This window comes from Temnothorax americanus, unplaced genomic scaffold, assembly GCF_048541705.1.
Source record: "Temnothorax americanus isolate GAGA-0224 unplaced genomic scaffold, ASM4854170v1 Scaffold6, whole genome shotgun sequence".
NCBI classification, from domain to species: domain Eukaryota; kingdom Metazoa; phylum Arthropoda; class Insecta; order Hymenoptera; family Formicidae; genus Temnothorax; species Temnothorax americanus.
Window position 1 is genome coordinate 3063762 of NW_027509751.1, and position 21236 is coordinate 3084997.

The 21236-nt window shown below is 31.6% G+C and overlaps 2 protein-coding genes across 14 annotated transcripts in view; one reads left to right on the forward strand and one right to left on the reverse strand.

Annotated features, from left to right (window-relative positions):
- The window catches only part of LOC143905328 (glutamate receptor 1), a 124782-nt gene extending 118132 nt beyond the window's left edge, over nt 1-6650 (reverse strand). Inside the window, exons 1-4 of one of the 10 annotated variants that reach the window (XM_077420693.1) lie at nt 5948-6650; nt 4895-4935; nt 4681-4746; nt 4370-4411 (exon numbers count right to left, since the gene is read on the reverse strand). In XM_077420693.1, the coding sequence (XP_077276819.1) occupies nt 4370-4411; nt 4681-4746; nt 4895-4935; nt 5948-6005 (207 nt within the window). In that variant the 5' untranslated portion in view covers nt 6006-6650. The other 9 variants (XM_077420695.1, XM_077420694.1, XM_077420699.1 and 6 more) reach the window with 9 other exon arrangements.
- Nucleotides 1-21236, forward strand: part of LOC143905339 (acyl-CoA Delta-9 desaturase) — a 59577-nt gene that overhangs the window by 14881 nt on the left and 23460 nt on the right. Inside the window, exons 1-2 of one of the 4 annotated variants that reach the window (XM_077420737.1) lie at nt 7387-7448; nt 7698-7739. The exons of 1 other annotated variant lie outside the window; for it this stretch is intronic. The gene's annotated coding sequence lies outside the window, so the exon portion shown is untranslated. Of the gene's footprint in view, nt 1-7386; nt 7449-7697; nt 7740-19163; nt 19324-21236 lie in introns of those variants that run through there. 2 more of the 4 variants (XM_077420736.1, XM_077420734.1) reach the window with 2 other exon arrangements.

Here is a 21236-nt window from a genome sequence, read left to right on the forward strand (position 1 = left end):
AGATACACCGAATATACTTATAGCGCAATCTTTATTAAATCAATTTTAAGTGGACCTTGATAACATTTTAATTTATTATTTAGCTGCAAACATATTTAGAAGTCAATAATAAGATGACTTAAATTTTTTACCTGCTTTTAATCTTTAACTGCTTAAAGTGCTATTTTTGTTACGCATTTTCTCAGTTGTGCGAGATATGTGTTTTATTTATTATGTACTCTAAAACTTACATATCTAACATTATTTTTAGAGAAAACAAAAAAAAACTTGTGGGGAATCTCTGCAGATCCCACCCCTGACTATATGTTACTAAAAATAACGCGTGTACTTAAAGGTTAAAAAATATGAAATCTTATACCTGTTATAAAATGTTTTTTGTACTTTTAATGTACATCGCAATTCGGATAAATAGTTACATATAGACGATCGAATTGCGGTTAATAATCTATATATATTTAAGTAGAAAAGAAATTGATTCACCGATTTATTGATACGTGGCCGGTGTTACATTAGCCTGCATTGCATGAAGAGCAAACCTCGACAGTTTCGATCGATATCACATGCACTGTACGCTGTTAAGATTTGGAAATTGAAAAATGGATCATTATGCATTATTGTTGCTCAAGTTTCATAATGCGACAATTTAAAGTGCCTACAGGTATTTTATACTCGTAAAATAATCATAATTTTCAATCTTTCATTAAGAGCGTGATTAACTACAGCTTTGTGTTTCTTGTTCAACTATATACTTCAAAAATTAATGTTCTATGGATGTATAAAAATTGTCAGTTTATTGTCAAAAAATGTTCCACATTATTTTAATTATTCGAATATTTATTATAAAAATGTAAAATACTAACAAAGAGCCATTTAAAGCAAATGATATATCAAAATAATATATCACACGGGGGTTTAAAATCTCATCAAACACCGATTAATAATCATTATAGAAAATTGCAAAAAGCGCTACATTAAATTGCATATAAAAACAATAAATATATCGATAGATATAAATAATGATTGAATAAATAACACAACGGACTCTTGATAATGACATTAATATAAGTGACAAGTAAAAAGGGGAGAGGGCATTAGACGATGCGTAAATAAGTCAACTTTATATTGATTTTTAATAACTAATAAGATACAAAATTATAAATCGGACGTTTTGACTCCGCTTTGAGCCATCTTCAGCGATAGGGTAACAATTAAATTAAAATAATTTACCGAGAAATAAGTGAGTAACTTGAAAATTTGGTGTAATCTAAAAATAGCGTGATTCTCCGCAAAAAAATCTAAGTAAAACTTAGGTAATGATCAAAGTTTGTTCTGATAATTTGGCTTAGATAGCTTAATATACCTACTAACTAGAACAATTCCATTAAGCATAAAAATAACGAGGACATTGTCATATCAACAAAACAATTTCCAACAACCTCGTGTACTTATCTCACAGCTTCTAAGTTATAAATGAGAAGTGTTTTCTTGTCTTTTAAATATATTATTGTTTCAACTGTAACGATATTCGTTACTTATACGATTAATATACAAATATATGCATAGTAATATTAAAAATTTGATATCTATATATATGGGCAGATCCATTACTTTTCGACCAAAGGTTGCGGGAGTGGGTCACCGATTTTGATGCCGATTTTTTCCTCGAAAGTAAGTGGGTAGATTTTTTCAGAGTATACTTGAACAAAAAATATCAGCTGCTGATCAACCCTCTACTTCGAAAACTGTAGATATGACAGCATTTCAAAAATAGGCAAAATTTCTCTAAAACAGTGGTTTAGTTAGCAGCTCGCCGTGAAACCGGACTTGAGTGTAAACCAATGACCAATTTTTTCTTTAAAAGTAGAGAGTTTACAGAAAAGAATGCGGCCTCAAACGAGTCTCTAAGTTATATAGAAGCTGAGATATAATTTTTTGAAAATAACTGAAAAATCGACTTTTCTCAAAATTCAAAAAATTCTCCAGCGGCCGGATATGATCGAATCAAGCTCAAATTTTCAGGATTATCTTTTTTTCTAGTGTACTTTCAAAGAAAAAATCGGCATCAAAATCGGTGACCCACCCCCGCAACTTTTGGTCGAAAAGTAATGGATCTGCCTATATACATAGATTTCAAATCGTTTTTATATAAAAACACATACAATTATATAAATATAAATATATATATATATATATATATATACGTATATAAAAATTACACAAATATATGTTCATATGTATACATATTATAATATTTCATAAACATAGGCATAGAAAAATCTTATAAAATATAACAATAAAACAAAAAAATGTTAAGTTAAAATAAAAATGTCAATTTCGCATGCTTGAACAGTACTTGCGTATGCAAATACGCAAAAAATATCAATATAATAATATAGAAATTCACAAAACGCGACGCGAAAAAGTCAAAATTTTTAATTCAATATTCAGTTTAATATAGTATAATTACAGTCGGAAATCAATGCGATTGTTAGAAGCATTCTAATTACTACGCATGCAATATAATCTGTTCCTTTCATCAGTTGCATTTATTTCGTATTATTTTATATACGCGTATATTCTATATACACTACACGGTATATAATCCTAAACTTGATATAAAAATTTATTGAATTGCAACAAAGAATAAGAAATAGTATAATCGAAAAGAACAGATTAAAGTTATAATAGTAGAAACTCGAAGCTCACCATTTCGCGACGTCCTTCGACGTCCACCGATGAATCTTCCGCTGCAATTTCATCCGCGACAACACTCGGAAATAGTCCAATAGCATTCCGTCCAATAGCATTCCACACAATACACACAATACACTCGCGACACGAATTCGCGGAATTATATTTATGCGGTAAATTTAATAATATGATCACAATAAACAATTAAAAACGAATACATATAATAAAAAACGAAATTTGCGAATTTGGTTAAAAAGTTTCTATGTCCATTGCACTTTATTTTGTATCAGTTCACATCGGAATGCACTCGCGACGCGAAATACTAAATTTAATTTACGAATTTATTGAAAAAATCTTGATGGCAAAAAATTACTTTTTATAGATAATCTATTGCGTAATAGTTAGAGATAAAATATGAAATATGGTTAAATCTGGAAAATAAAACGTGCGAATTCCTCTCATACAACTTATTGTTAGTGTATGAAAATTGCAATATTCCTTCGCAATATTTTTACGAAGATCACCTGACTTTGCAATATCTCTGTGCGAAGTTTGTTCTTGCAATATTTCTGCAAGAATCGCTTCGCCCTCAATATCCTTGCGAAGCTTAACAATTTTTTGAGGAATATTGTTTAAAAAAATCGCAATATCGAGAAAGCTAAGTAAAAAATCAAATTTTAAAAATCGTAACGGTATTTAAAAATTGTAAAGTAGTTGTAGTAAAACACACGCAAAGTGCTACCACAAAATATTTAAAATTCGCGCATTTACTTTCATAAAATTTATATTTGTACCGTCTATAAATATGGTAAATCTAATCGCGAATACATAAATAAAAAGTAAAAAACTAAAAGTTGCAGTGATGGAAAAACCTAATATTTTATAATTTATATACATATATGATGAAACCTTTGAGCTAATATTAATAATTACACAAACTATATAAATAATTTGGCAAAGTTCGCGGTATTCTTTGCAAATGGAATCTTTATTCCTATCTAATAAAGTAACCGTAACAAATATATAACTGAAAAGTCACGATTTCTACAAGAGATTCTAATTATCCTCATTTTTACGAATTTCTATAATTCGTAATCTTTTTTATTCAAATTGTTGTTGTACAAAAAATTTTAAATCAGAAAGTAAAACAAAAAAGTTAGAAAATTAAAAATTACAAGATATCCGTTAACGCGCACAAAATATTCCTGGTGATTTCTGACCCATGTTATTTCTTCGCATCTTACGAGGCTCAAGCGTCAATATTAACGCTAAACGAGGTTCATGCAGAAAGGGGAAATCATCAAGAACGAATAAGAGATGTAAGTCGACACAATGACAAATCGCATTTATATTTATGAAAGATAATATCGTATGCATTTTATAGTAAAATATTAATATATTTATTCGGTCGTGACTGTATAATAAAATATTAATTAAGATTATCAAAGTCAAAATTTTAAAAATATAACAAAGTTTTTACAACTTTGAGAAAGTACTTTTGATATGTATCTATCTTTTCTTTCAATATAAAACTGACTTATATCTTTTTTTTATTCGACGCTTTTCCATGCGAATGTTCGCATCTACGAGTCTAGAAGCAAAATAAATCGCATTGATTTCAAAAATGACGATTTCGGCGGAAAGAAAAACCATCACCTGTACCCTAAATTCCACTCACCGATTCCGCCGACTCAGGACCGGCTACGTTTCGCATCTGAATCTGCAACAAAAACATTATATCTCATTGATCAGATTAAGTTAAATAATTCAATAGATAAATTGGAATTATTTGCTAGTTTGTTAAGTTACTTTATCTTTAAATTATAATAAATTTATTATAAAAAAATAATCAAAAACAATTTTTTTATTATTATTTGGCAAAAACGTAACAGGCATACTATACTATCTTTGAAATATTTTCTAAAATACATTTAAATTAATACAGTTAAATAAAGTTAATTATTAAAGTGGAATAAGCGTGTTATATACCTTCGTGCCGATCCTGCTTGGCCCGAACCGGATCCTCCGGTGCTGCCTCCGTCGAAGTTCACAGGCCTAGTTTACATTGATCACTTAATATACGCGTATTAAATAGTAAATAACTAGTAAATTAGTTTGATTATTTGCTGATCAGCTCAAATATACTATTCGATACGCGTATCAACAAAGATCGGTGTAAACTAGGCCACAGATTGCACTTTACTCTTTTAACATTAATCACACACGTGTGTGCGCGCGAAATATCTGTTAACATAATACGATACGATTAATGCGATATTAATTCTAAGCAATTTTATTTAAAAAAAAATTTTAGTTTATAATTAATATTATTATTATATACTGCGATATTGCAAGAATAATTTATATTTCTTTGCATTAAAATATCAATTATCACGTATAATTTGACACAATACACGAGGAACTTAATGTTTAATCGATCTATTAATATTATCTGTAACATTCCCGAAAAGTAAGTGCAATTGCAAAAATCCAGTTTGTTTTATATACACACATATGAGTTTAGCGTAACATTTAAATCGTAGCATTATCTTAATATGTTCGATGTAATGTAATAATCATAATATATAATAATATTATAATACTTTAATTAAAAAATGGTTATATTTCAAAGCGCGTTATACATTAAATTAACATTGCGCGAAAGATTTATAACGACGGTTAATAATCCGAAAATTAATCAAAGCGGAGTCTTTATTGCCGTTATTTTCTTATCGTTACTTGTCAAGCTCGACGAGAACATTTAAATAATACAGCGTAAAAGACACGTTTAAATTAAACGACTTTGACCGAACGCGCGCCGCGCCGGCGACACCGCGCGACCGCGCGCCGTTCTTTCTCCGAAATACTGCGTACGATACGACTTGGTGATTCTCCACTCCCCCCCTACCCTCTTATTCTCTCTCTTTCGGTACGTACGTATTTATATTAAACTGACATCGCGCGGAATAAAAGTATATCGTCGATATATCCAATGTAATATATCGTTTACAACGTAGTATAATAGAAAAATTAATTTGTTGTAATTAAATCGTAAATATAATAGTTCATTTATTGATCGAATATCTATATACAGTTCTCTCTCAGTGCGTGTTATCTGTTCAAATCACACCAATGCGAGAAAAATTCGTAACAGCTAGCAGCAAACAGTTAAGCAATCAAATCGTAAAATACAGTTCAGTTAGTTACGGAATCGTTTTACCCATTTCAACGTGTTAGATTTTATCCATCAGATTACCGTAGTGAGAGCCTAGGCTTTTATCGACTGACAGTGAGCAATTACGCGCGCGTCTCATCCTCGATCCCTCGCACAAGGAAAGAAAAGAATCCTCCGAATTCTCTCGTTCCGCGGGAATACGATACGGTGCTGCGTAATATCTATGTCTACGATATTATCGTTACTCCGCGGTTACTCGTTCTTCTCGACGAGAAAACGCAGCACGTTCGCGAACGCAATTCGAGTTCGAGGCCGGTCGCGGCGCATCGCGGCGCGCGCACGTACTACGTAGTGGGCACTGGGGAGAGGTATATGTATACGTCGCGCGCACGCCGCGCCGTGGCGACGGGGAGTCGAGGCACGGCGCGCGACGCGCGTATAGTAGAGTGGGGAGAGGCACGGCGCGCGGAAGGCACCTACGATACCCGCATACCACATACCGACTGCCGCGTTCCGCGTAGCACGCGGTTGTTCACTTCGACCTGCTTCGACTTGAATTAGCCGAGGGGCGTTCGGGTAGCGCGCACTCGGCGCACTGATGCTCGATGCTGGAATAAATAAGGAGCAATGGAAGACGGCTCGCGCTCGTCGCAGGTCGCAGCTCACTCGAAAATCGGATTGTAGGGATACGCGCACACAAAGAGAAGGCGCGTGCGTACGTGTAGTGTGTATGTATACGCGTTCGGAGCTTCGGTTAGATTCGAACAATGGACGAGGATAGCCACGTAACGTTCTCATTCTCTTTCTTTCGCGCGCGCTGTATTCTCGCTGTATAGGGTGCGTTCGGGAAGACGCTATTAGTGCTATTTGCTTATTTTATCCTTGTTTTACGCCTGATGAGCGATAAAGATAGAATGATGCAATAGCGCTAATAGCGCGCTTCCCGAACGCAGCCTTAATATAAATCTCGCTGTTCGCCAAGTTAACCGCGGGCTCAACGATTTAAGAATCGGGACACTTATTGCGCGGAACTTTTCGGAATGGATTCCGATTCGGATTTATTTCGTTTTCGCTAGAAAACACAATAGAGATCTAGGAGGAAACTAAACAACTTCGATCGGAATCCATTCTAATGTTACGCTAATGTGTGAACGCATATGTGTATACAAACAAACTGTATCTTTGCAGTTGCATTTACTTTTCGGGAATGTTACAAATAATATTAATAGATCGATTAAACATTAAGTTCCTCGAGTATCCTGTCAAATTACACGTGATAATTGATATTTTTATGCAAAGAAATATAAATTATTCTTGCAATATCGCAGTATGTAATAATAATGTTAATTATAAACTGAAATATGTTATATCAAATTTTTTAAAAATAAAGTTGCTTAGAGTTAATACCTCATTAATCGTATCATCGTATATTTTGTGTTAAATTATAAAGATCATATGACGCGCACGTGTGATTAATGTTAAAATTAATGAAACAATAGGTAAAGAGTAAAGTGCAATCTGTGAACTTCGGCGGAGGCAGCACCGGAGGATCCGGTTCGGGCCAAGCAGGATCGGCACGAAGGTATATAATTTAACTTTATATATATATAACTGTATTAATTTAAATGTATTTTAGAAAATATTTCAAAGATAGTATAGTATGTCTATTACGTTTTTGCCAAATAATAATAAAAAAATTGTTTTTGATTATTTTTTTATAATAGATTTAATTTAAAGATAAAGTAACTTTACGAATTAACAAATAATTCCAATTTATCTATTGAACTATTTAACTTAATCTGATCAATGAGATATAATGTTTGTGTTGCAGATTCAGATGCGGAACGTAGCCGGTCCTGAGTCGGCGGAATCGGTGAGTGGAATTTAGGGTATACAGGTGATGGTTTTTTTCCCGCCGAAATCGTCATTTTTGAAATCAATGCGATTTATTTTGCTTGTAGACTCGTAAATGCGAACATTCGCATGAAAAGCGTCGCAATAAAAAAGAGATATAAGTCAGTTTTATATATTGAAAGAAAAGAAAGATACATATCAAAAGTACTTGCTCAAAGTTTCAACAACTTTGTTATATTTTTAAAATTTTGTTTTTGATAATTTTAATTAATAATTTATTATACAGTCACGATTGAATAAATATATTAATATTTTACTAATATAATTCAGAATTAATTTCCAACAATAAAATGCATACGATCTTTCATAAATATAAATGCGATTTGTCATTATGTCGACTTACATCTCTTATTCGTTCTTGATGATTTCCCCTTTTTACATGAACCTCGTTTAGCGTTAAAATTGAAGTATTGCGAGAACAAACTTCGCACAGAGATATTGCAAAGTCAGGTGATCTTTGCAAAAATATTGCGTATAGGAGTATGGCAATGTTCATACACTAACAATAAGTTGTATGAGAAGAATTCGCACGTTTTATTTTTCAGATTTAAGCATATTTCATATATTTTATCTCTAACTATTATACGCGATAGATTATCTATAAAAAGTAATTTTTTGCCATAAAGATTTTTTTAAATAAATTCGTAAATTAAATTCAGTATTTCGCGTCGCGAATGCATTCTGATGTGAACTGATGCAAAATAAAGTGCAATGGACATAGAGACTCTTTAACCGAATTCGCAAATTTCGTATTTTATTATATTCGTTTTTGATTAAAAATTTGTTTATTGCAGTGATATATCATTAAATATCTCATAAATATAATTCCGCCAATTCGGGTCGCGAGTGTATTGATGTGTGTACTGAAGTAAAGTGCAATCGACGTGGGACACATCAGGTATGCTCTACTGGACCATTTCCGAGTGCTGTCCCAGATGAAATTGCAGCGGAAGATGCATCGATGGACGTCGAGGGACGTCGCGAAATGGTGAGTGCTAAGTTTCTCTTGTAACTGTAATCTGTTTTTTTCGATTATACTCTTTCTTATTCTTTGTTGCAATTCAATAAATTCTTATATCCATCAGTTCTCATATCAAGTTTAGGATTATATACCGCGTGTAGTGTATAGAATATACGCGCGTATATAAAATAATACGGAATAAATGCAACTGAAAGGAACAGATTATATTGCATGCGTAGTAATTAGAATGCTTCTAACAATCGCATTGATTTCCGACTGTAATTATACTATATTAAACTGAATATTGAATTAAAAATTTTGCCTTTTTCGCGTCGCGTTTTGTGAATTTCTATATTATTATATTGATATTTTTCGCGTATTTGCATACGCAAGTATTGTTCAAGTATGCGAAATTGACATTTTTATTTTAACTTAATATTGTTTTGTTTTATTGTTATATTTTATAAAATTTTTCTATGCCTATGTTTATGAAATATTATAATAATGTGTACATATGGACATATATTTGTGTAATTTTTATATACGTATATACGTATTATATATATATATATATATATATATATATATATATTTATTTATTTATATAATTGTATGTGTTTTTATATACAAACGATTTGAAATCTATGTATATACATAGATATCAAATTTTTAATATTACTATGCATATATATAGATATTAATCGTATAAGTAACGAATATCGTTACAGTTGAAACAATAATAATTTAAAAGACAAGAAAACACTTCTTATTTATAACTTATAACTTAGAAGCTGTGAGATAAGTACACGAGGTTGTTGCAAAATGTTTTGTTGATAAGACATACAATGACAATGTCCTCGTTATGTTCATGCTTAATGGAATTGTTCCAATTAGTAGGTATATTAAGCTATCTAAGCCAAATTACCATAATTTGACTTTGGCGCGTCGGGTTTTGTAAATGTCTATTATTATATTGATTTTTTTGCATATTTACATGCGCAATTATGGTGTAAATATGCGAAATTGATATTTTTATATTTGCTATTTAATCGTATTTAATTCAATATTTTTTATCTTGTTGTTACATTTTATTAAATTTTGTGTGTGTGTGTATGTGTCTTTATACATTTAAAATTTTTAATATTTCTACATATTTATATGTAAGAGGTATTTTTATATATTTGCACGCCTAGAAGTTTATCTTTTTATTTTGTTTTATGCCCCCGCAATTTTGCGATTTTGTAATGATTATCCTATAGTGAACTAAATCTCTCTCTCTCTCTCTCTCTCTCTCTCTCTCTCTCTCTCTCTCTCTCTCTCTCTCTCTCTCTCTCTCTCTCTCTCTCTCTCTCTCTCTCTCTACTAATCTTCATATTTTTTTATCCGATAAGTAGGAAAATTTGATGATTTAGTTAGATTCTAAAATCAAGCACATTTACAACACACACATTAAATTCGAGATATTTAAAACAAAATAATAAAAAAGCCGCTTTTTTAAGGAGCTATCCCTGATGCAAATATAAGTAATAAGTACACAGAAAAAAAGAATATTCTTAATTTGATAATATCTTTAGTTTTAACGAGGAAATCTTGAAATAAGATTATATTGTGTTAAAAGAAGAAAACTTGCTTGGAATGAAGAAATTTCATATAGTTTAACGAAGAAAAATTATAGTGCTCGATATTGCAGTCATTCGTGACAACATTTATATGAAACTTATAGCTGTATACTGATTATATTTGCGACTTTTTATTGCTGATTTAATGTTGTATGAAATATTTACTTACACGTATTTGACTTTTCGCAGTTCATTTTATTAAGTATTGATAAATGTTTAACAAATTTTGTTGGATACAGTTTATTGTCACAATTTAAGATACCAGTATTGTAGGGGACGGGGGGGAAGCCAGTTTACACATCTAATATGCTCTTCTGCGTATCTCGACATATGCAGAATGTTTAAACAATGGCCATAGATATGCAGGATATTTGAATTTTAATAATGTCCGGGGCTACCCACTGTCCGGGGCTACACCCCATTCCTCTACGTTTGATTCAAGTATATAAAACTGAACTAAAAAAGAAGAAGGAACAGAGTTGCGCATTATTTTTATTACTTTGCATTTGCGTTTGCGGTCGTACCACGCGTGGCAGCACCGACTGGAAAAGTCGTTGCATTTCTTGCTTCGAGATATTTTCATTTTTTAAATAAATTAATATTAATAAAAATATCCATGAAATCACTAATATAGTTCTTGTTGCAGCGCCAGAGATACTGTAAATAATATAAATATAAAAATTAGTTATTGTCACGATTAAAATTAAACGCATAAACCTTTAACTGCATGATTGACAAATTAATTTAGAGTAAAATTTAGATTTTAATTAAAATAAAAATAAAATTGAGTTCGTGGATTCTGTAACATCTCACAGACTTGAATAAATCTAAAGAATCTGAATTTGAATTTGAATTTAGATTATTTTCATTCAGATATATTGACATAAAAATTCCTATTTAATTTAATTCGAATTTAAATAAATTTTTATTTTGGAAAGGCTGATGTAAAACTCTATATTTCCCCTCTTTTTCGTCATTGTTTATCGACCGAGATAACTGCGAGTATTCCCCTTCGCCGTGGACCGCGGGCATGATGGCAGTAGTGGCGTTGCGGATCAATCGGATCAGCCGGGACCATCCGGGTACGGTACCGTCTTTACTGTTTCCACCTGTTATTTTCCGCGAACGTAGGACTTTAACTCGCTCGCGCGATCAGCCGCGCTCATACACTCACTTTCCTCATGACACGAGCCAAAGATCGGTATGATAAGAGGATCGAGATCGCGGTGAACAGCCAGGGAGAGACCGAGTATACGTCCGGGGATGGGGTGGTGGTGGCGGTGCTGCTGCTGATGCACTGCGCAACCCGGCGCAACCCTTGCTCGAGGCAAGGTGTGCATCGGGTCGTCTGTCGTCAGCTACCGCCACGCTGACTGTCATCGGTCATCGACTTTTTATCTCGCATTATCTCACTTTAATCGCCGTCACCTATGATTTTTAATCCGTCGATCGTATAATTACAGCACTCAAGTCAAAGGTTCTTGACTTAACTTGCATGATTGCGTATGATCATAATTGCAACTTATCGCCTGACACTTCTTCTTCTTCTTATAATTTGGCCGTCAAGCAATACTTATAATGCTCTAAATAAGGCCAGGACGATCCACTCGTCTTTACGCAAGCGGGGTAAATTACAAAGGTTGGAGGCCTCGAATGGCGCCGATACAAGGTACTGATAGTTAAACAACGCAGACAGTAACAGTCGCAATAGTTTCAAAAAAAAATTTTCTTTTGGACAAAACGTACGTCCAAACACAAAATTGAGTTCGCCAACCGACTTATCGCCTGACACGTGTGAATGTCAAGATACTTATTCGCGATTTTTTTACCATGAAATCTAAGCTAATTATATGTAAATGTGGCATATTTTAATCGATCAGTTCAGTTTATGTTGCATTTTCCTTCTGTATATCACTCTGTATATACGCTAATTTATTATGATGGCACGAATTAACTTCGACAAACGAGCCGATATTAAGTAATACGTTTTAAATACACAGAACCATTGCACAAAAATAGAAAGTTTTTTTACCGGAAAGAAGACCACTATTTCGAAATATTCACTGAAACCGAATATTACGTGCTTTAAAATAAGCACGTAAAGTTTTTGTAGTAACGGGCAAGAAAGGCTCACAATTAAGCATTTTTCATATTTTACATAGAACGTGCACGCTGTGATTAAATTTTCTTAGCTTAAAAATAATTATGTACATTTGTGTGTTGATGAAACATACAAAACTTTTAATAAGCGAGATGTTCCTGAGTCCACGCAATAAACACAAATGTATATAATTATTGTTTTTGAGCTAAGAAAATTTAATCAGTATGCACGTCCTATGAAGAATATGAAAAATGCTTAATGTGGGCCTTTTATGCCTGTTATAACAAAAACTTGACGTGCTACATTATTTTAAAGGTCATATTCTCATATTCGGTGTCAGCATGTCGAAATACATATAAAGTAGTGGTTCTTCTTTTCGATAAAAAAAACTCTTCTTGTGGTCCTGTGATATTACTGGACTGGCATAATGCAATAATCGATTCTTGTGACTTGGAGAATTCGATTTAAGATTCCAAGAATACTATTAGTATTCTGTTGAAATCGTGTCAACCAGTTTCTTTTATTTGGAAGATATTTACGAAGAATCCGATGTACCTATACAGTTAGCTGTGTGTAACTTTGAAATGTTTGGAGTTACTCATAGGATTCTTATTATGTATTCGAGAATATATATCGTGCTTGCGACTACCTTAAAATACCGCCGCGCGTCTACTTCAAAGAATTGACTAACGGATTAACGAACGAAACGAGTAAATTAAGTCTGCTTACAGTAGATGACGCACGCAAATTGTACTTTGGAAAATAGGATATTTTTATCCTTTTCTTTTGCGTCTCGACGGGTTATTATTATTAACAATTAAACTTTTATTTCATTCGGCTATGATTGGCAAATAATCATCGTGACGATTCGACTATTGGTTTTGGTCCCTTAATCGTCAAGACGTCTTTCGTTTTAGTCCAATACCTCGTGTTTTTTTTTTCATACCGTTATTTTGGCACGCACTTGCTAAATATATCCTGACACGGAAAAAAATTAGCTACCGCAAGTCTATAATCGTAAAATATGAACAACCAACATTTAACAAATAACATTTTTTTTAGCAATAGTAGCAAAAGGCTCTCGCAGCAAAAATAAATGTTACTTGTCCATATTTTACAACTTCTTTTTTTTTGTGAAGATATTCTTTTTTCTTGGTGAGATTCAAAAGAAATGTTTAATACATTTTATTTCATACAACATATATAATATAGTACTCAATTTTCTCTTTTCAATAGAGAGAAAAAAAAATTTGTAATTAAAATTAATATTATTCTACTGTCAGAACATCGAAATCTTTTACACGTACGGTTACCATAAATCATGCGTGTATGAATATATAATATTCTTATTATATACCTAAATACCTAAATTGCTCGTTCATAAAATGCTTGTTTACGTGTTCGACTCATTAAATATATCTCGCTACATACCTTGTAATGTCATCAAATTCTTTGAGAGATTATTTACGATGGCACTTGATTAATCGTACGCACTCGTAATAAAAAATATTAATATTGATGAGTAACAAGGAAATGTGAGCTTTGAGAGTCAAACGCGATTAGTTGTGTATGAGTTAACGTTATGTAACATTTAATCAATAATTTAATATAAATTATACATTTTTTTTGCTCTTTGAGTCTTTAGTGACACAGTGATAGATAAATTAAATCATCTCAAACATTCCGTCGAGCAGAAGGTGAGAATTAAAAAATTAAATGTACAAAGATATAGTGTAATTTTTAAGAGAAAATACACAGCATATATTACTGCTAATATTCATAGTCTGCAAAATATTCGGACTAGAAATGAAAATTGGGACTAATCAGGCAAAGAAAAGTGAGATCCACTCATCAAACCAAGTCCAGAGAACGTGAGATTAACAAACTGAAGTCTTGGGAAAAAACCTCGAAAACTGAGATTATTTTTAAGCGCCGCGCCAGTTGATATAATCGAGACAATGACACAATTAAATTGTAGTCGACAATGACCTGGTTTTAAATAATAGTAGTTGAATCAACGATTTATTGCCAAACGAATTAGTTTATTGTCGTTTAAGAAACGTCCGTTTTTAATTGTATCACGTATCATTGTTTTGATTATACAACCACTACCGTTTAAAAATCATTTCAGAGTTTCCGATATCTTTCTCAAATCTTCCAGTTTATCAATCTTACATTCTTTAAACTTGGTGCGTGAATTCCACTTCTCTTTCTCGTTCATTAGATGTAAACAAGGATAGAATGACAATGGCACGCTCCGCGAACGCACATTTAGAATGACTTATTTCTTGTAAAGTGTCGGTAACCTCACTTGATTTTTCGTACACATGTCCCTTATTACTGTATATTTAACATATATCAAATTTAGGTACTTATCTAATACTTGTTCTCACGAAAGGACCACCTTAAAAAATGATATTTTATCTTTACATTAAATTAATTTTAATTTATGACTGAATTATCATGGAATTTTAGGAAATTGCTATTCTTGTTCACGAATGCAAAAAAGATTTGCAGGAAGACATGTGACTTCAGAATGAATCTAAGATAGGTAATGATCGATAGGTTAAAGATTAGAGAAACACCTGTATTTTTGTTTTACATTTTTACATAAATTCGGATCTTATAGGCCGGTATTTATAGTCAGTTCTTATTTCAAGACTTATCAAGTCTTAAGTAATGTCTTAAGATGCTAATACGGCTCTGTGATTGGTTCGTAACATCTTAAGATCGTATTATACTTAAGACGGTTTTAAATATAAGATCTGCAGACTATGAATACTGGCAATAGACATAAACTTCAATAACACATGTAGAAGAATATATATCTGTATATATTTTAAATGTATAGCTGTGCTAATAAGAATAAAATTTAATTAAGAAGCTATATTATGCGATAAAAATTTACTTACTTACTTAAAATTTAATTTACTTAAAGTAATTTAAGATAAAAAAATAAGAAGATAAAAAATCTGTTTTTCTCTGCAAATCTTTTTACCTTTAGGTTAACTGGATTCTTTTTTCAGTTTGCATCTATTATTATTATTATGATTCCTTATTATTTATTATACGTATAAGTCTGTCCGATATCCACATTTGCTTAACTAAAAAATCAGAATAATTTATTTAGTTAAGCAAATTAAGTAATTAGGTCTTGTGGCGCAATGCGACATTATTTTTCCCATCGGTATCTTAACCGGAAAGGACAGCCTTGACAAAGTTCTGCAGCACCCACCTCGTCATTCCGAGATCAATATTGCACAATGCTATTGCACTGGCAATTTATGCATAACAAATGTTTGACGAAGGGACGTGAAACTCCATTCTCACTTGGTTTTAACATCGTGCGTACTGCGTTGAAACGACGACTCTTTCTCCAGTGCGATATAGATGAGCATAACTTAAAACAATAAATTTAATAAAATTTCAATTATTTTTGTGAAAGTGTCCAACGTTCATGCTTTTTTAGATTAAAACCGGATCAATAGATATTTTTATATGCAGTAGTGAAAGAAAGAGAGGACGGTTTTTAATCTTCGGACAATTTTCACTCTTGACCGCAATTCGTGTACTGAATTACATACTCGATTGAGTTCAAACTTTGTATAATTATTTATTATTTTAATTTAATTATTTATTTAAATTGTTCATTTTTTATTTACTTAATTAAAAACAATTTATTAATAGTTTCTTTATACATCGTGTGCGTACGTAAATATTTTACAGAAAAGTTAGTTAAATGAATGCTTTTTTTCGTACATTGCATTGCATTAAGCAATGAGGTTTCACACTGATGTGGAATTGTATGCGCACTACGAACATCTTACATTTTCTATCAGAGCTTCGCGATATCGATTTTGAAAATATCAGGTAGATGGATTGATACGGCTTCTAACTTTTCGACTTTGCTGCATTAATTTTGTACAACTTATTTAAAAATAGCAAAATAATTTTTTTACTATCAATTTCTTTTGTTTTATAAAACATACGTTGATAGCGAAATATAGAGAAGAGAAATCTAAATTTTAACTAAGGAAAACCTTATTTAATTAGATTTTTATGTGGTTTTTCTATCTTATTTATTTATTTTTACATACATGAGATATTTACGCGTAAAAGTTAACGTTAAATTTAATATACATTAAAGGTACATTGATAAAATTAATTAATTTTATCTCTCTGACTACATTAATACGAATTTTATCGACTATAAACTCTCTTATTTTTTTGACGCTTATTATAAGACAGGCTGCAAACTATCCATATTTTATTACTAAATATAAATATATTATTGGACATAAAAACATATCTAATATATTTATTATAATAAAAAAATTTATTAAATCTTTTTTGATTACTTTTTTTTTAAATTATTTTATAATATATTTATATTTATTTATATATTATATAGATAAAAAAAAACCGGATATGTATTTCTCATATGTAGTTCTCATGTTGAAACAGCGATAAATGTAGTGCGCCAATCGCATTATCGTGGGAACATATGACGAAAGGAGTTTGATTAGCAAAATAATCTTTTGTAATCTCGTATTGTTTGCAACCTGCCATATGTAAGAAAAAGGAAGGGGAAAGGTGATATAGATCTATGGAATTCAGTTCAATCTTATTAATTACATTCGTATTTGCAGATTCACGTAGAAATTTGAATAGTTAGAATTGTTTTATCACATGTCTTTCTTATCAACAATATACCGGCACAGTGTTCGAAATACCGTTTCATAAAGCTTTGAGTTATATGATCAAATTAACTTTACTTATGGAAATGTTTGGGTGTACGGCATTAATTACGATAAGCTAAATAATTATTTATTATATTTGCTAAAATTTTCTGTGTAAGATGTATCAAATTAGGTTAATGTATAATTTCTTCTTACTCCTTGTTTAGTTTTCAAAGAATTAGACTACTCTACTTAGAAAGGAATTTCTATGAATATCTTCGTAAAAAATTATAGTCTATAATTAAACAGAGATGACATGCGAAGTTGACGAAATATCGAAGAAAATCCTACGTGCATATTGAAACATTCGACAAAAAGTTTATGTTTGTTCCCAATATTTCTTCACTAAAGTTTCTTCGCTGTCTTTGGTGAAGAAGATCGCAAAATGTATAATAGCTTTCGTTGTTCTCAATTTGAATCATAATAATTTTAGGAGGCTCAAATGATAAAAAATTAATATTAGTAAAAACAAGGAGCACAGAGCCATAACCAGGTGTTATTGTTTAATAAATTTTTAATTAGGGGTCGAAGACTTTACAAACATTTCGGCCTAGAATCAGGCCATCTTCAGTGTACAGTATTAATTCTAACTAATTTTTGACGCGGTAAACGCTTATCACATAGTAGATATAGCAATAATTAAAACATAGCGAAAGGAAACAACACGTGTCGTGAAGTAAAGTTTATGTGGCGCGAGAACCTGTGATGTTCTATGTCGAATCTTATGACGTTATTAATTTGAAATTTTAAGACTTGTTTTTATGATGTTGTTTTATTTTTGACGTCGAATCTTATGATGTTATTGGTTTGAAATGTTAATTAAATGATTCGTTCTTGACATTTCAAACTATAAATAACAGTATATGAGATAACACTATGTGCATGATAAGCGTTTACCGCGTCAAAAATTAGTTAGAATTAATATACTGTATACTGAAAATGGCTTGATTCTAGGCCGAAATGTTCGTATAAAGTCTTCGATTTAATTAAAAATTTGTTAAACAATAATCCTTTGTAACTCTGTGCCTTTTTTTTACTAACATTGATTTTTAATCATAATGTTAATGTTTAATTTTTAACTTATAGAGCGGTAATTATTTCGTGGATTTGCGAAACTACAGCGACTTTGTTAGTAAATTAATAGAAAAATAATAGGATTGAAATATAAAAATCAATTTATTGTAAAAAATAAACCTTAAAAATGTATTTAAGATAAAAAAGAGAGCATAAAAAAATAATGTATCTGTTATAAAATTGCTTTAATTATGAAACTTATTTAAAATGAATATATTTTTTTAATAAATCAACCAAAAAATTAGAGCAAATTAGAAAATTAGAGAAAATTTTCATTTCTCAAGCGCAATCTAATTTTGTGTTATGCATTATTCAAATATATTAGTAACTTTCTTTAACCATTTAAATATAATATTAAATAGGCGAAGTCGATGTCAACAGTTTCGATCTTATTTTAGCCCAATCTTCTTTGATACGTGCAGTATATATCGATACAAACTGGCGGAAAAAATACCTTATCATTATAGAAGAGAAAATTTTACGGTCCGAGCTTGGTAGCCTAATCATATTTCTGTGTGTATTTTATACATCATATATTTCCAACTTAGTAAACTGCGCGCCTATATATTTAATCATATTTTGCAAACGCGTTAGATGCTAAGCTATTGCGATATGTAGAATCACATATGTATGATTTGCGTATAACAATTGAGGTAACAAAGCGATTGGTAAAGCGCGACGTGACACCGCGCGGAATCGCGAATTGGGAGCGTGGTGTGCATTTTATCCAATAGGAATAATCGATTTCGAGAAAGCGAATCGTATAACTCTTGGTTTTTGCAATCCGCCACTTCCGTCACTGCTCCAACAAGAGCCGTGCTTTTTAGGACACCCGGCAAAACAAGCGGGGGGTTTCGTTGACGGTCGTCATTTTACGTGGGGCGGCGCAAAGCCGATAAGTGGGACATACGCTCCAGCATCTCAGTATTTCGTAGTGAACTCGCCATCAGGTCGGACCATCCGTCTTGAAGAGCCAACCTCGTGTTTCTTTCGAGCTTACTTTGCGAAGGTAGTCGCGAGCTCACCCACGTACACTCGTCGCTCAAGTCGTAAGTCGTTGATTCTTCATCTTTTCTGATTTCTTCGACTGTCACTTAACAATTAACATAACTATCGCTGAAATTAAAAAAGAGATATTAGCGGTACACAGTTGGAAAAGTTTTTGTGTTAAATAATTAACATATTCATGTGTACATTTAACACATGTCTGCTATGTTAACTAAACTTAACAAATATTAAATGTAAAATTATATTAACACAGTGTATCAGTGTTACCATTTATACCATAAATTTAAGTGTAAAGTCCTTATTATTGCTTACCGATACGCGATATTTGTTTTACTCCGTTGAATAATTGGATTTACTTCAAATACTTGATTATTTTTTGTGCGATTATATTTTATCGCGCGACTACATTTTTGTAAAGATACGAAATGTAAATTCTTTTTTGCGAAAAGAATTCCTGAACATTTTTAGAGAATGGAATAATTTTCGTTTTAATTTTAATATTTTTTGCATAAAGGTAAATTACTTTAAATTAAAATTCTATTAAGGTAAAGTCTGTCAAATTAAACGAAGAATGTAATTTTGCTACCTTCTTCCCCGAAACTTAATCTTTATCAAAAATTTTTTTAATTTTAATTTTATTTTAAAACTTTATATTTTTAACATTGCCTTTATAACTTTATTTTAAATCGATATTTTTAAACAGATACAATTATAATCGGTTTACCGATCCCTCCACCAAAGAATTTATAATATCAAATTTAAAAACTATAGTTTTATTTAGGCATATATGTATATTGTGTAGTCTTCTTTCAATTGCTTTAGTGATTTAAATATTGCTACTCGCGCTTAAATACGCACATCGTGGTGAATCTTTTTTCGCTGATGCTTCTTTCCATCTGTTAATATACCGATAAACTTCACGTATGGCACACTTTCTTGAACGGTTGTCTTACTTATTAGAATTGAATAGAATCTTATGACAATTCTTAATAAGTGTAATATATGTTATGTAGTTATTATCACATGAATATTTTGCTTTGCATTTTGCAACAAAAAGAAATTGTCGTTAACACGACAATTTTTAATTTATGCGACACATATGTAGTAAAAGAATTCCATGCTAATCAGTATTTGGTGACGCTCAATAGTGATTTATTATATTATCCGCGTTTCTTAGAAAAATAACTCGTACTTTGTATCGATTTGTCATAAAGTATAAATTGATATTTTGGGTAGATGAGAAAGTGTAATCGGTTTTCCAAACCACCGGCCGAACTATCTTGTTAATGTACGGCACGTGTTTTGCGTATGATGCACGCAACTCAATTTCAAGACGAAAATGCTAGACAAGGCAGTTTGGGATCAAAGTGCGGAGCGGTTCACGTACTAATGGATGAGAGTAATTTCGCTGTAACACAATTATGTTGCAACACTTGTTCGAGTTTCATCTGCGTGGCAATTCGTGCAACTGAAAGTAAAATTACGGAGAAATGGAAATATAGAAACGGAAAGGTAGCATTACCTTTCCGCAAGCAATTGCACAATGCTGACACGGAAAGAAAGCATCGCGCATTGTAAAAAGTAATTGTAGTAATTATCATATCTTTATTACATTATTTTCGTATATTTACATTACTTTATCATGTCCGCTTTGAAGAATATGTAAAGACTTATCACTCCATCTAATCGTAATCAATTTTCGTAAATAATTCCGTTTCTGCAATGTAATCCATGATGTCGAGAAAAATGTGATTTATTAATGACAATTTATTTAAGACGAACAACGATATTTTCGAGATGCAACTCATTGTACTGACTTCATTCTACTGTTTCCACGCGCGTTACTTCTCGCAATTAGTCGTCTCGAAATCGTAATGCTGTGTACGACGAAAGACACGAAGGAGTTACATTTTTCTAAGGGAATAAGTAAAATTTGTGTTATTCCTGAAAGACT